Source organism: Crocodylus porosus, unplaced genomic scaffold (genome assembly GCF_001723895.1).
Source record: "Crocodylus porosus isolate Cpor-Errol unplaced genomic scaffold, CroPor_comp1, whole genome shotgun sequence".
NCBI classification, from domain to species: Eukaryota; Metazoa; Chordata; order Crocodylia; family Crocodylidae; genus Crocodylus; species Crocodylus porosus.
Genome location: NW_017728918.1, coordinates 16691645 through 16707854, shown reverse-complemented (window position 1 = coordinate 16707854; position 16210 = coordinate 16691645). Strand labels below are relative to the sequence as shown.

Genomic DNA, 16210 nt, shown 5'->3' with positions numbered 1-16210 from the left:
GGATCAAACAACCCTGGTAAGGTGTTCATCTGGTTTAATAAAACCAAATTTAGAACATGTAAATTGATTGAAAAGAGTGAACAAGCCCCCAGTAATTGGATGGGAAAAGAGATAATGAATTTTGTTTATAAGGGTATGACCATACAGACCATGGAAGCTGATAAGTTTTAAGCAAAAACATGGGTTTTTTTTTTTTGGGGGGGGGGTCTTTTTTATTAAATTCATATTTATTTTTAATATCTATTAGAACTATGCCTCTACCTTTGAAGTTTTTTTTAAAGTCTCATCCCCATAAAAGATTTCAGTGGAACTATTCTTGCACTTAAATTTAGGAACACACTTAAGTAGCTTGCTGAATGGAGATCAATTACTTCCTGCTACAAAGAACTTCAACCATAACAAAGAGTATAGTACACAATATGTTATGAGTTTGATTTCATAGATATCAGATTATACACACACACACACACAGACACACACACACACACACCACAAGAAAGTTGAAGGATAGTTAAAATTGTTATGGAAAGTTGTATCTCTAAGGAGGATAAAATAATGCAAAACAATAAGTAGTGAAGCCAGAATCAGGATACCATGTTTCAGAACTTTCACTCAAAGGCATTTGTTTTTCCACTTTACCCTTCTGTAGATTTGGCAGGCCTACTTAAAAAGGAATTTTACAGGATGCATATGAAACAAAAATGCTGAGTCTTTGGCGTGTTTACCGTAGCCCAATGAAAGACTTATTTGTTGAGTATGATCTAGCGAGACTACAAAAATCTTTCAAGGTTCAAGAATCCAAATAGTCCTACCCCAAGTATTTGCCTTCTCTGGGGTATAAATACCTAGCTATTTTACAAATGATAAACTGATCTTAGTAAGGAACACTGTAGATCTATTTAGAGAATAGATTTACAATCTGACACTTGAGAAGTGGAAGAAATTATAGTTTTTTTTATTAATATGTTAACTTAAAGAATTTTTAAAATGGTGATAAAAAGAAAGTTCATAGGTTCAGAAATTCATAGACTGTAAGGCCGGAAGGGACCTTGGAAGATCATTGGGTCCAGCCCCCTCCACCAAGCAGGAAAGATAACTGGGGGTCAGGTGACCCCAGCGAGGTGACTGTCTAGTCTCCTCTTGAAGATTTCCAGGGTAGGAGATTACACCACCTCTGGAGGGAGCTTATTCCAGTCTGGACACCCTGACTGTGAAGAAGTTTTTCCTAATGTTGAACCTGAATTGATCTTCCAGTAGTTTGTGGCCATTACTCCTTGTTTTCCCCTCGGGTGCCCTGGTGAACAGTTGCTCACCAAGTGTTCAATGAACTCCCGTAGTGTAGCGATAAGCTACTACCAGGTCCCCTCTCAGCCTTCTTTTCTTCAGGCTGAAGAGTCCCAGATCCCTCAGCCTTTCCTCATATGGCTTGCCTTTTAAGAGTCAGATCATATGAGTGGCTCTTCTTTGACTCTCTGAAGCTTATCCACATTCTTGTTAAAGTGTGGTGCCCAGAACTGGACGTAGTACTCCAGCTATGGTCTCACCAGTGCTGACTAAAGCAGAAGAATCACCTCCTTTGTTTTGCTGGAGATGCATCAATTGATGTACATCAGAGTATTATATGCCCTACTGGCTACAGCATCACACAGCCAGCTCATATTCATACTGTGGTCTATTATTACCCCCAGGTCCCTTGCATTCGTGGTGCTAGTCAGTTTGGTTCTGCCAAGCCTGTAGGTGTGTTGGGGGTTGCTCATCCTGAGGTGAAGCACTTTACATTTCTCAGCATTGAACTTCATCAGGTTCCCATCCACCCAACTTGCTAGCTGGTCTAGGTCCACCTGTAGCCTATCTTCAAGCATCACCACGCTACCCCATAACTTGGGTGTCATCTGCAAACTTGGCCAGTGAACTCTTCAACCCCACATCCAAACTGATAATAAAGATGTTGAAAAGTACTGGACTGAGCACTGACCCCTGCAAGACACCGCTGCCCACTTCTCACCAGAACGAGACAGATCCAGTCACTACTACTCTCTGGGTCCTATCTTGCAGCCAGTTTCTCATCCACTTGACTGTCTCAGAGTTAAGCCAACAATCCTTCAATTTTCTCACAAGGACATTGTGGGATACTAGATCAAAGGCCTTCCTGAAGTCTAGGTATACAACGTCAACCTGCTCTCTCATGTCCAGATGGTGAGTTACCTGGTCATAGAAGAAGATGAGGTTGGTAAGGCAAGACCTGCCCACAACAAAGCCATGCTGGCTGTCATTCAAATCTTACCTTCTGCAAGCTTATTTCAGACAAAGTCTTTGATGAACTTTTCTAGGATTTTCCTTAGGATGAAAGTTAGGCTGACTGTCTTATAGTTACCCAGATCCTCCCTTCTTGTGGATGGGCACAACGTTGGCCTTCTTCTAGTCCTCAGGGACTTCTCCAGAGCACCATGAGTTATGAAAGGAGTTTTTCCAGGGGCTCCACAATGACTTCAGCCAGCTCCTTCAGCACTCTCAGATGAAGATCACCCAGTCCTGCTGACTTGTGCAAGTCTAATGTTATTAACCGGTCATACATCAATTCTATGGCAATAGTAGGAAGGTGATTATTCGTACTGTGCTCATCCTCTACTCTACCTGGCATGGTTTTCCCCCTGGTCTGGTGAAAGACCGAAGCGAAGCAGTCATTCAGGTGTTCAGCTTTCTCCTGGGTGCAAGTAACCAGGTCTCCTGAGTTGTTGAGCAATGGCCTCACACTCCCATTTGTTTTCCTCCTGTTCCCTATGTTCCTACCCCATCAGAATGGGGACACATGACACTAACCCTGTGGTAAATCACCTTGGATTTTACTCCCAACTAAAATTACACATGTATCCAGAGCAGGCACACAACCAGTTCTCTGAAGACAGTGGTCTCCAGTCAGTGTTATTAAAGCCCCTAACCATTAGGTGGCAGAGGAGCCAGAAATAGTTCCCATAGTTGGCACTGAGCAAAGGGCTCCACAGGACGGAACTGACTAGAGCTACAGACATACAGAAGCTACACTGGGGTCAAGTCCATCGACTTCCTCACTTTCCAAGTGCCTTTCCCCCAGAGTGGAGTGAGTTACATCTGTGGAAGGCTCTATGCCCCATGTCCTTTACACTTTTACTCTGAAGTAGGATAAACAGTGTCATTTGTCCCTACTTTCAAGGATCAAGAAGGAGACAAAATTAAAAGGGATAGAAAAGGTTTACAGATACACAGCAAAAGGACAGAAGCTTCCAGTCAGGGCCAGAGCTGGAGCTGCAGCAGCTCCTCTGCCTCTACGCAGCCCCCATCATGCTTCCTCCCCACCCCCTCAGCTGCACCACATGATCCTGCCTGAGCTCACACTCCTCACCGCACTACCTCCACAGGCTGTGCTGTGCAATCTACCCCGTGCTCACCACCAATACCATGTGATCTTCCTTTACTGACCCCCTCCACCCATGCAGTCTCCCCACATCCCCCACAACCCACCCAACATGTTCTCTCCACGCTCCTCCCAGGCACCATGCAGATCTCATGTGCTCCCCTCCCTATACACTTTGTCCATTTCCCCCATGCTTCCTCTGGACCACACACCGCACAGCCTCCTCCATACTCTCCCCCACAGTTTCCAAGTGCAGATTCCCTGATTCTCTAGGCAGCCTGATCCAATGCTTGCCTACCCTTGTAGTCAGAAAATTCCTCCAAATCTCCTACCTAACTTTTTTCTACTGCAGCTTGAAATCAATCAGCCACAGAGAAAATCCCATCTCTACCCTCTCTACAAATCACCCTTCAGGTATCCCAAACCTGTTATCAACTCCCACTTTGGTCTTCTCTTCCCCAGACTAAATAACCCTAGCTCTTCCAGCCTCTTCTCATAAGTCATGTTTTCCAGACTTCCAATAATTGTGGTTGCTCTTTGCTTGACTCTTTCCAATCCATCCACATCCTTTTTGGAGTTAATAGCATAGTATTACTAGCAGCACCATTTGCAAGTCAAGGAAATTGATTCTTCCACACTATTCAGCAATGCTGAGGCCTGCAGTACTATGTCCAATTTTGGGCACTACACTTCAAGAAAGATGTGGACAAATAAGAGTTCAGCAGAGGACAGCAAAAATCATTAGAAGTCTGGTCTGGAAAACATGACTTATGAGAAGAAGTTGGAAGAACTGTCATCACTCAGTCTGGAGATCATAAGAGTGAGAGTATGAGTGGAGAGGGCTTGCTAACAGTCTTTTAGTATGTCAAGTTTAAAAGGAGGATGGTGGGCACAGAGGACAGGACAAGAAGCAAAGGTTATAAGCTGCAGCAAGGGAAATTTAGGTCGGATATTAGGAAGAACTTTCTCACTACAAGTATGGGTAAGCAGTGAAACAAATCACCTAGAGTGGTTGTTGAATCTCCAGCCTTGGTAGTTTTTAAGAGCAGTTTAGACAAACAATTGTCTAAGACGGTTTAGAGCTAGATCACTTCCTGAGGTCCATATAACCCCTACTTTTCCAGATTTACAATCACTGTAACTGTAATGGGCAATTAGAATCATTAAAAAGACTTACTGACATAAAGAATAGTTATTTTGCTAGTTAAAAATAGCGGCTTTACATAGAAAACTAATATGTTAAGATTTGCATGCGGGAACCACGGTCAGCAGGAATGCCTACTGATTATATTCCCATTATATTTTTTTAAAATCTAAGAGAGATTTAGTAGTCAACACAATACAGAATCATAGTAGATACTACACAGAGAGGGCAGAGTGTATGAGCTTGCAAAAACAAGTGTTTTGCTTTAATGACCAATTGTTTTATATGGTAATTTAAATCACAATTTGTATAAGGAGTGGGGAAACCAAAAAATTAATATTGTTAGCAGTGTTGCTTACCAATGTCAATATATTTTGGATCCAAGGGAGTACCAATAGAATTGCACAGAACCAGCACATACTGTTTGGAAATAAAAGCAAGTATCAATATTACTATGTGTGTATTTTAGTACATCAGTATTTTCTATTTGTGAAGGTATATCTCAGAACCTACACCACTGTACATGATCTCAGTCTTGTTCAGTAACATGCTGAGCTGAAGTACCAAAGCAAAAGTACAAATAAAGCAATATAAAAATGAGAGCTTTGTCACTGCACTTACCTCCTACTTCTGTATGTGACACAAAGTATTAAACATGAAAAAGACCAGCTGGATTAAACTAAAAGACTAAATTGACTAGACCAAAGCTGACATTAAAGAAAAGGAAGCTCCTGAGGTCCAGGGCCAACAGATTGGTAAAAAACCTAGTCTCCCCTGAAGTTCCTTGGTAGGCTGCGATTCCTTATCAGCATCCTTTCCCTTACACCTCTTTTGATAACTTTAGCCTGTGCATCAGCAGTGAGCCAACAGGTGTCTAATAATTTGTAACCCAATAGTTCTCCTCCTGATGGAAGGAAGTACTCTTTTTCTGTCTATAGTCACTTCCCCTCAACACCATATGGTGTGGTGCAGCTGCTCTAAAACTGAACAAAGTATTATCATTATTACTTTACAGCGAGTGCTACTAGATGAAAGCTATGAACAGTAACAGCGGTAACTGATCAGGCTGACAGGAGATTCAGGAAGATGTAAATCATAAGCAAAACCCACCCGCCTTCAAGAAAAGGCTTCCTACTGGTGACTGGTGTTTATGGTTTCACGCCCTGGAACCAGTAGCAGCCTTATGGGAAGGCAAACCAGGCAACTGCCTGGGGCCCCACACTTTATAAAAATGAAAATTAATTACACTGAATATTTGTATTATCAATATTGTATTAAGACACTTTCACAGAAATTTCATGGATAGGGCAAGGTGAATTTGAAATTGAAAATGTCCAACTTGCTTATTAGGTCATCAGAATTAAGCCTCCAAGGGGCCCCAGATGACTCTCTTGCCCAGGACCCCAACAACCTTAAGCCCACCACTGCTGAGACCAAAACATTTATATCAAACAGTTTTACCATAACTGAATGGGGAAATGGGCATCTCTTCAGTCAGATACATGAAAACCGATAATGTGTTCTGTAGGAGCTGTGTTCAGAAGTAGGGTTTCTATTCCTAACATCATTTTTGTTCATCAGAATACAGAAAAGATTTCTTCAGCTCATCAACGTACTGATTGATTCTAACTGCATTAGTAGATTATGGGAAAACTCTATAGCCTGCCCCTTGAAAATGTTGTACAGATAGCTTATTCATAAATTAAGGAAACCAGAAATATACAGGGTTTAAATTGCCTGCAAGCTATGCAAAGCCTGTCTTTCAGAAGAAGAGACTTGAGCACACAAAGGGAGAGTGATCATGTTACAGTGAGTCACCTGTTAAAAACTCTCAATTTCTTCAGCAAGCAGAGACCCACAAGCTGAACCATGATTTACCTTTGCCGATTTATCAACATTTTTCTTGGTGTTCCCTAATTTCACTTTAAAAAAAGATGGCTTTGATAAGGTGAGAGACCACACCCGATTTGTTTTTCCAAACAGTTTAGTTTGTAACGTACTTCAACCCTTTGCTGCAACATTATTCCTAGATCTGTTTGCTATTCAGTTTCTCTTCCACATCCGTTGTACTGTACTCTTACGGTTCTACATCACTAAAGCAGAGATTTTGGAGTCTGATGGAATGAATTTCCAGGATACAGATTTGAGTGGGCAGAAAAGATAAAAAGGTGCTGGCTGGAATTGGAACCATATTGAATGGCACATGGTCTGATTAAAGTAGTAGGCCAGAGAATTAGAAGTGAAGCCACACCATGAGCTTTAAAAACATAACCTTCTCATTTTTCCTTGTGAAACTTCCTAAACAGCTGTTGCTAGAAGCTCTTCTGCTTCAGTCTCCACCTGACAGTCTGTCATTAAATTCACCTCCTTAGATTATGATTCTAGCAAACTGAGTTTACTGAAAAAACAAGATTCCTTAGAAAGCAATTTCTAGTGAACCAATACTAGAAAGAGAAAAAGCTTGTTCACTTTTGCCACTGAAGAGTGACTAGCCCTTGGTGCAACAGCAACACTCGAGACACAGACCTATCTATAAGTGGGGAAGAAACTGGAAGAAGATAAATCACATTTGACATTCTAATTTTAAGGGACTAGGAAAAACAATAAAGTTTCTTCACCTCTCAATAGAGCTACACAGATTTAAAAAGTGCAGTTCAGGAAAATCTCAGTTAATTATAATTATACTTCCACTTAGCTGAATGTTTCTAGCTATTTCTCATAAAGGCACATCTTCAGCACACAGCACAACACACCACCACTGTACAATCAGCTGACACACTAAAAGTATTCTTTTACCGTTGCACCAACTGACTCCGTCTCATGCTCCTCCTTTGTAAGCAACATAAAAATGATATAAAAAATAACTGAATTAATTCAGAAATGAAAATAGTAACAAATAATATAAATCTGGTACCTTCATCTTATTTCTCTAGAGCAATTGTTTATAAAGGTCACCACAAGAAAGAGCATGCAATACAATCACAATTTATTTTTTATAATTTCATTTTCTACTCTTCTTTATGTTTTAATATTTAATTAATATTTTTAATATTTTGTCTACTGTTTATGTAGCAAAAGACAAGAGGACTCTTTCTTATACAGCCATTAGTTGTATTTGTAAGGAGAAACAAAATAAAATTTGGTAATTAACTGCTTCTCCGTCTTTTGCTTCATTTTCTTCTGTGTTCCGAGTAGGGAGGATATTAAGTGAATGGTAATATTAATAGTGATGGAGGTGCCTATTGCCAGTCTCTCTCTTCTAAGTTAGGCCACATCTTGAATTTTAAAAGGGATGTTTTCAGCAATAAATTGAGAGTAAAATAAAGTGAGAGTAAGATAAAGACTTTACCTGAGGTTGGCTTTCATCAGCTTTAGTTGCCAAAATGCAGAAGTCTCCACAAGTAGTTATGGAAATCAGACTCCTGACATATTTCACGTACTTCTCGTTATTTTTCGTATCCCAAAAAACTATACAATACTCTGGACGATCAGGTCGAGTATATGCATAAACAACTGTATTGGAGCAGTAACCCCACTGCCGAGACAGATAATAGTGTTAAATTCTATCAGAAACTATTCAGCTCTATTTAACATTGTGAATCATTGGCAATATCACTATCACAATCATCATGAGTGATAATGTGACTGAGTAAAACATTATAGAAATTATAAAAATGAATGTTATGTACATGGAGATCCATTTTTTGGTAGAAATGGTTAACAGATTAGAAAATCACCACAGCCCAAGTCACTGAGAAATCCTTCTAAGCACTGCAAAATCTCTGAAAGCGTAGCCATAATGTAAGATTTGTATACTAAGTGAAATAACTCTTGATAACAATTCAAGATTATTTTAATGATGGTAGAAACTTCCACTATATTCCTATAAGACCTCCCATAGCACTGCTTCTACAACAGATCAACTGCTTGTCACATTAGTTCACAGTCTTGCTGCTAATACTTAAGAAAAAAGATATTGGAACTGGGAGGTTTAGACTGGTAATGATGTACAAAGCTTTTCATCTCTAGGTGATCCAACCCAGGTCAATAACGACTCTCAGTCATTACCATCTGACTGCGTTTCAGTGACTCATCTGAACAGCCACTTCCCACTAGGCATTTTGGTATATCCTTCTGATTTAAATAACTAAGTGATGAAAAACAATATAATCTGTTCTATATTAAAGGAAATGATGTAGCTTTGAAGCTAGGAATCCTTACCACTACAATTTAATATATTTGCAAGACTACATTTGCCACATAAGATCAGAAAATCATCATAACAAAATGAGCAAATATTGATGTCTTTATAAAAGTATACCTTTTCCATAAACACTTTGAAACTTGCAAGAGACAGAAACACAACTTAAAAAGTTTCTAAAATTCAGCCTTCAAAAAATCCCTTCTTCATTTGAAGTCTCTAAGCCTTGCCAAGTCTGGAAACCCACATATTCTGGGATGTAACTTGAAAATGTTTTTTTCAGCGTTTCATAGATATCAATGGTAGTTTCAAGAAAAAGTAGCAGGCATATAGCCCAATCTTTACAAAACTCTCACAGTAAACATTACGTAGCACTTCCCGTTAGGTTGTTTAGAATTATTTTCTATCTTTTCCAAAATGAATTACCAGAGCCACATCCAGTAAATTTGCAACAAACAATTGAGGGTCTTTTCCTAGCACAGATTTTTGTTTTACTCACACTTTGCTTTTTACAACAAAGTAAAACTATGTCTTTATTTACCATTGCAATAAGTTTTCTGAGACCTTTTCTTATGCCATTTAATTCATTTAGCTTCTATTTAGCTTTATTTTTATTTCAATAGCAATTAACAAAACACTAAATAGTCCGTATGAACTAGCCATCTCAAATTTATTATTTCAATCATCCTCAGATTGTTAATGTTACTTTAAGACTGAACAGTACGGAATATTTAGATCACAATTTTTTTCTGTATGCTGAAAGCATACATGTATAATCATATGACATAACAAATAAGGAGCACTGAACTAACTTCCAAGCCAGAAGCCTATTTTTAAGACTTATACCCTGCCCTATCCAAAAGGCTCTAGTACCACTTCAGTTTTGCGTCATCTTATAAATGATGATGAAGTAATACAGGAAGTCATATACAGAGTACACAAAGTTTATATGTACTTTTTTAACTGTATGAAAATCCAAATGTCAGTATACTATTTAAGTATCTCATTCTCAATTATGTGCTGCTTGATTTTATACAGTAAACCAAATGTACCGTAACTTCACTAAGGCAAATCTTTACACATCATCCAAGACACTCACAAAAGAGATTTATCCTATTTGCCACAAGTGCTAGAAGCGGACTCAGACTTCAGAAAGTTTAGGGCATTTGAAACATGCCAGACAGAGCTTTAGTCTATATAGAAGCTACTAGGTACAGCTAAGACTGGCACCATACTACAATTTTATTTGTGATTTTATAACCAGTTCCAGGTAAAAGTTCAGACTGTGTTCAAGCAGTAGCATTTTTACCATTAAACTAAGTTTATGTTCTTTGCTCAACAATTTTTAATCAATTATTCTGAGAAAACGTATGCAGATCTCTCACTCTGTCTCAGTAGAAATGAGAGTACCAAAGGAAATGCATCAGAAACATGTAGAATGATGTTCTCTGGAATGTCCTACTGCAGAGAGAGATGGGAGGCAGGAAAATTATAGATTTATAGATGGCTGGGTTGGAAGGCACCTTAGCAGATCATTGAGCCTGACCCCCTGCCCTGGGCAGGAAAAAGCACTGGGGTCAGACAACCCCAGCCATGTATATACATCTAGCCCCCTCCAGGGTAGGGGACAGCACCACCTCCCTTGGAAGCCCATTCCAGATTCTGGCAACCATTCCCATAAAGAAGTTCCTCCTAATATCTAACCTAAATCTGCTCTCTGTCAGTTTGTGGCCACTGTTCCTACTTACTCCAAGAAGTGCCCTGGTAGACAGAGCATCTCCTATTCCTTGCTGCTCCCTCTCCTCCCGCCTCCCCCACCCTCTGAATTTGTAGGCAGCCACATGATTACCTTCTGTAATTAAACTGGGTACATAAGGACAGATGCCCCATCTAGATTTAAAAAAATCCCCAAAAACAAATTAAAAAACCCCAGCTTTTAAAAAAAGACTAGCCTGGGTTACCTAAGGTCTGACAAGGGGAAATACTCTTAATTATTATAGTTACTAATAAGAGTTTTACCACATGGTAGAGAGACACAAACCATTGTTTGAATAAGCCAGCCCAGTAACCGGTCACAAGCTTTCAAAATTATAACAGGAAAACAGATAACATCAGTTTAAGCCAGATTTAAAACTGTGCCAATATGAACATTAAGGATGACTTTTACATACCAGTTTGCATCTTTCTCTACTAATTCAGGTTGTCTTTCTGCAGACTAACAGAGGCCGCACTATGCTGGCTCAGACCCATAATCCATTCTGTGCAGCTTCAAAAGTGGTACCAAGGGTGGAAATGGTAGTGTAAATAAGGCTTGGGCAACTATCAGAGTGTCAATTAGCCCTGTCAGAGGCTAATTATCTAGCAATGAAACACTGGATGACTGCCTAACCAACAGTTTACACTGCTGATCCATCAAGTGGAAAACCACGTCCAATATTTCAGTGTAAATAGAGGTTAAACATAAAAAAAAAACCCCAGAAGCTTGGATTTTTTTTCATAAAGTGACAGCTTAAGCTTCAACTCCCTTTGGAAATTTCCTGCCTCCCATTAGCAAGCACTGACTGAAGTATCAATTACAACATCAGTAGATTCCAGATTAGTGAACAGGAAAAAATTAACTTGTACAGAAACCAAATTACTGCATTTTAAGACATTTACATAATGACTAGGGGGAGAATTCTTTTTCAGCTAGGGGATGACTAAATGTAGCTTAGCGACCAACTGAGTTACCCAACTAAAGCACAGAAGATTCTGCTACTTTCTCCAGGTGGGCAAATGTTTACACTCAATATCATATGGTACAAGTACACCATAAAAGGAATATAGGCACATTGCCAGAGGTGATCTTCTTTCTATAATACAGGCATTTACACACCCACGGTAGGTAACAAAATCACTCCTACATTTTGGTCAGGTAACTCAGAGTTAGTCAGTGAACAGAAATCTGCCCTTAGTTCAGTCAGCACTTTTTTGTAATGAACTGGGTTTTAATCAGAAAATACTGATTTTCTGACTTCAAAACTTTTATTGGAAACATGACAAATTTAACAAGAACTGTTTCTGGAATTTCTGGTGAGAGAAGGAAACAGTGCCATCTTACCAGAATAGCCTGGTGATTAGGACCCACAGCAGGTGAGTAACAACCAGAAAGCTTTAGGCTATTCTTGAAGTGGCGGGGGTCTCAATCTCTCCAGCTTAGGCTGTTATTTTGTACAGTGGCCAGCGAGAGAGATGCTGTAGCTTAGTATTTTGGTCATGCAGGGAGGTAGCTGCCCCAGGTTCAAAACCCTGCTCCAATAAATATTTAATCATTTACACCAGGTGGAATAGCTTCAAGAAGAATGAAAAATCTAATACAGTAATTTTGGTACTTATGTAGGACATAATAGACCTTAATTCTCACAGGACAGAAGAATAACTTCCTGCCCAGATCCTGTAATGGTTAGGAAAAAGTGCTAGTAGAAACAATAACATAATTTTTTGGCATTTTTTTCTTCCATTTCACATCTGCTCAGTTTAGAAAGCAAACCTTTTCAGGCAGTACACCAAATTCAATCTAATACCTAAAAATTAAGCTGTGTCTTTTTGCTTTCAACAAAATCAAATACATCAACACTCAACTGTTTTATTAGTGATACACAGAAGAGACCTCAGCTAGCTCTATTAGACAAACTGTAATAAAAATTATTTTACACCATTTTTAAAACAGTACTATTTTTCAGCTAATAATCATATTTACTTCCAGCGACTCAAGTACTACATCACTACCTACCTTGTAATCTGGCCGAATGTTTGCAAAATATATGTAAGAATCAACAGCTAATCCAATCTTCAATCCGCCTCCTTCCCAGGACAGGGCTGACACCAGTTTGCCAGGAACCTTCAGTGTACGCAAATGCTAAAATATAGATGTATATTTTAATATATATTATCCAGTAAGAAGAACTAAAAAATCATGACGGACAAATTCTTAGACAGATGAAATTAAATACCATTGAAGTTACTTCACCAGAATAACAATGAACACAGAATTTAGCTCCTGTGCTCTTCAACAAACTAAAAATTAATTTAATTTACATTATCATAGTGTTCTTTTGTTTTCACTGAACTGTTTTGTTTGGTCAGAGAGAAACTACACACGTTTGCAATGGATGACTTGTACATAACTCAAATTCACAAAAATATACAGGAAAACATCAATGAAAGCAAAAATGTTTTTTCCTTCAATCCTTACGTACCTATTATTTAAACCACTTTTTAAATAAAATTAAACTTCCCATTAGTAACAACGGTAACCTTTGATATTTCTCAAGAGTTAGGATTAGCCTAATAGTCCATTATCATAGTAAAACAGGTAATTAAGGTCCTTTTGAACACAACTGCTAGAACAAACATGCCCATGGAGTAGGATGGCTGTATTTTTAGAATACACCCATCCTATGCCATGGGCATATGTAAAATCAGTTTTGGAAATGAGCTGATCATGCATACCCAAGAGCAAGCTCCACTGACATAACAAGTAAATCCTTCCTGAACCTATTCTCTTCCTCCTCCTTTCTACTATTCCCTCTACATAAGCCTAAACAAAAAAAAAAAGTTCAGTTATGACTTAACTAATACAGGGAACAACTATATCATTCAGATGACAACAGATGGCAAAATACTTCCCACTTTGTGGCAGTGTATGGAGATTACAATCAGTGAACTATGCAAAGTGGAAATTCATAAAATGCCATTTTCATATCTAGATATTTTTCTAGAGACTATGACTGCAATCCTGGAGGCACATATGCAGGTAAAAAGCCTTAGATATTGAAATAGTTCTGTGGAATTACTCATATGTATAAAACTACTCCTGCAACTAAGTTTTAAATGATCACGGCCTTAAGTTTTCTTTGATCATGAAAAGAAGACTTCTTGCTTAACAGAATGCCAGTGAATGCCAGTTGGTCTAATAAAACATATCAGATTCACCCAAGGAACCCTGTCTGCCTATGTCCTTAGACCAACATGGCTACAACCTACACCCCAGTGAATTTTATCTTAATTTAAATTTCATGTCTCAGCCTACCTTCATTATGAGACAATAACTTTGTGTCTGAGTTAAATGCAGGTGTATATTTTATTATTTTATATGACTCAGTATCTTATTAAGAGAATAGCAAAATGGTTAGTTGGACTAATCTGAAGCCAGGCAGAAAAAATAGAGCAAGGTGACACCTTTATTTCTAATGGTGTGAATTTCTGTGAAATATCTACCACCAGAATAATGGCCTGAGAGCCAGAGCAGACATGTATTCCAGTCCCCTGGCTTGAAAGCCTCACAGATGAGCTCTTGCTTGGCTCACCCCTACCCTTAACAGTGCCCACTGATTGGCAGCCTGCCCTCTGCCCTGCCTGTGAAGGAGCAGGCTGTCATAGACACCCCCAGGAGGGTTCTCACCACAGGAAAATGCCCTGCCTCCTTCCCCCAATTTCACTAATCAGCTGGCTGGCAAGACAGGGGGGGCCTCTCTTGTAGGAACTCTCCTGGTTCCTGGCACACTCCATGCTCCCCTCCAAGTCTACCAAGAAGAGTTTGAGGGGCAAAGAGGGGAGGGCATTCTTCCACAGGGAAAAGCTCCCAGAGCCTTACTGCACTGCAGCTGCCTCTGGACCCTGCAACCCCTCCAGGTTGACCCAGAAGAGTGCGAAGGAGCCATTCTCCCTGGAGGCAACCCTCCTGAGGCTATGGGATGGGTCCCACCACAGGAGAATGGCCCCCAATCATGGGACATGGGGGGAATTCTATGGCAGGGTCCCCAGCAGGGCCCCCTCCTGGGCAAGGGAGGGATGGAGAGAAAGCCTCCTCAACATCTGAGAAAAGCATACAGCCATTCAAGTCAGCGTAGGAGGGGGGAGATCTTCCTTGTAGCAATTAATCTAAGTTTCTTGGGAAAGAGTCACTTCTCTGCAAGAAATCCCATGAACAGCTCTATCCTCTTTCTGTGCTGGGAGAAAGGTTTTCTCCTGGTATGAACCTAAGACCAAGGACAGGTGTTAGAGACTAACTGGTTCAGAAGGCCACAAGCTTTCATAGGCAATAACCTATTCAGCATGTTTATCAAGATGCTGAATTAGGCTGTTGCCTATGAAAACTCGTGCCTTTCTGAACCAAGCAGTCTCCAAGCCAGTGGTTCTCAGCTTTTTTAGATTCGGGAAATTGCTCCATAACTTTTCTGAATTTGGCAGCACCCATTAAGAACAACCATTGCACTGTTTCAGCTTTACCATTATCAATCGAGACACAGCGCCACCGATATGTTTCCTGTGTTTCTTCATCGCTCCCAAGTGAAACTACCCCAAAACAAATGCATGCAAGAAGGAGTATGAGGGGATTAGACTAGGAAGGGATGCAGCAGGTGTTCCTGCCAGCACTAAACCTATCAGATAAGAAACCCATGCACCTACCGCTGCTGCTTTCTGATCTGGTACTGCATGAGATGCAAGGGAAGCACTCTGAAGATACCCCCAGTTGAGAACCACTGCTCAAGGTGTCATCCTGGTCTACCTTCTGCCACTGAATAGTTAATGAGGCATCTACGTGCATGATTAATTTTGGACTTAAGTTATACACAACAAAGAAGCCATCATCTGAAAATCTCAGCCAATATCTGTGAGTATCAAAATTAGTATAATGCCATTCCCCTTAGATCTCAAAATTAAGTTTACTTGTGAATATTTCTACACACTGGATGCAGAACCTGGAATGCCTGGGGCAGTCACTTACATTATAATACTAGTAGGCAGGGGCATGAGTCAAATTGTGTCCAAGATTCTGACAATAAATACTGAAGGCTACAGAATTTCCCCATAAATCAGGATCTTACTTTTTTCAGAACAAAACGTGCAACTCAATGTTCTTTCCTTACCATAACTGCTGGGGCTGGCCTGACATTCATTCTTAGGAACCAAGACTTCCTCTTACACTCACTATTGTTTTACATAATGTTGTGGATGGCCAAATATCACATTGGCTAATTTATTTATTTCTGATACTAGCTAACGGCCCGCAAGACTGATGGGGGCTGGGATGGAGTGCCGCCACCTAACGCCCCATGCTGCTGCTGTTCTGCCTGTTGTAGGGAGCAGGGTGGGGGAGCCAAGGCAGCGATGCTGGCTTCAGCTCCCCCGCCCACTTTCCGGTCTTTGGCACGGCCTCAGAATCATGGCAGAGCGCCCCCAGGCTTGAAGCACACTGATTGGCCATTTCCTTCAGCCAATCAGAATACAAATAAAACATTACGGCCACACAGACGGCCGTAAGCTTTTATTATATTAGAATAATGCAAAAGTAGCACCATAAAAATGAACTATAAGAACACTGACTCTCAGATGGTAGATTCTGCAACAGCCTATAAACCAAACGAGGGCCCCTGCAGGACACGATGGGCAACTTAGTCATCACGCCAGATGACAAAGCTAACATATTTAA

General features: G+C 40.0%; 1 protein-coding gene across 3 annotated transcripts in view; it reads right to left on the bottom strand.

The window, feature by feature from the left end:
• WDR35 (WD repeat domain 35) overlaps window positions 1-16210 on the bottom strand; it is a 68323-nt gene that overhangs the window by 39273 nt on the left and 12840 nt on the right. For 2 of the 3 annotated variants that reach the window (XR_002101546.1, XM_019537360.1), the window contains exons 9-11: window positions 12509-12634; window positions 7885-8070; window positions 4895-4955 (exon numbers count right to left, since the gene is read on the bottom strand). Coding sequence is in view for 2 of the 3 variants with exons in the window: in XM_019537360.1 (XP_019392905.1) it covers window positions 4895-4955; window positions 7885-8070; window positions 12509-12634 (373 nt within the window). In the remaining variant the exon portion in view is untranslated. Of the gene's footprint in view, window positions 1-4894; window positions 4956-7331; window positions 7365-7884; window positions 8071-12508; window positions 12635-16210 lie in introns of all 3 variants that reach the window. The other variant, XM_019537361.1, reaches the window with a different exon arrangement.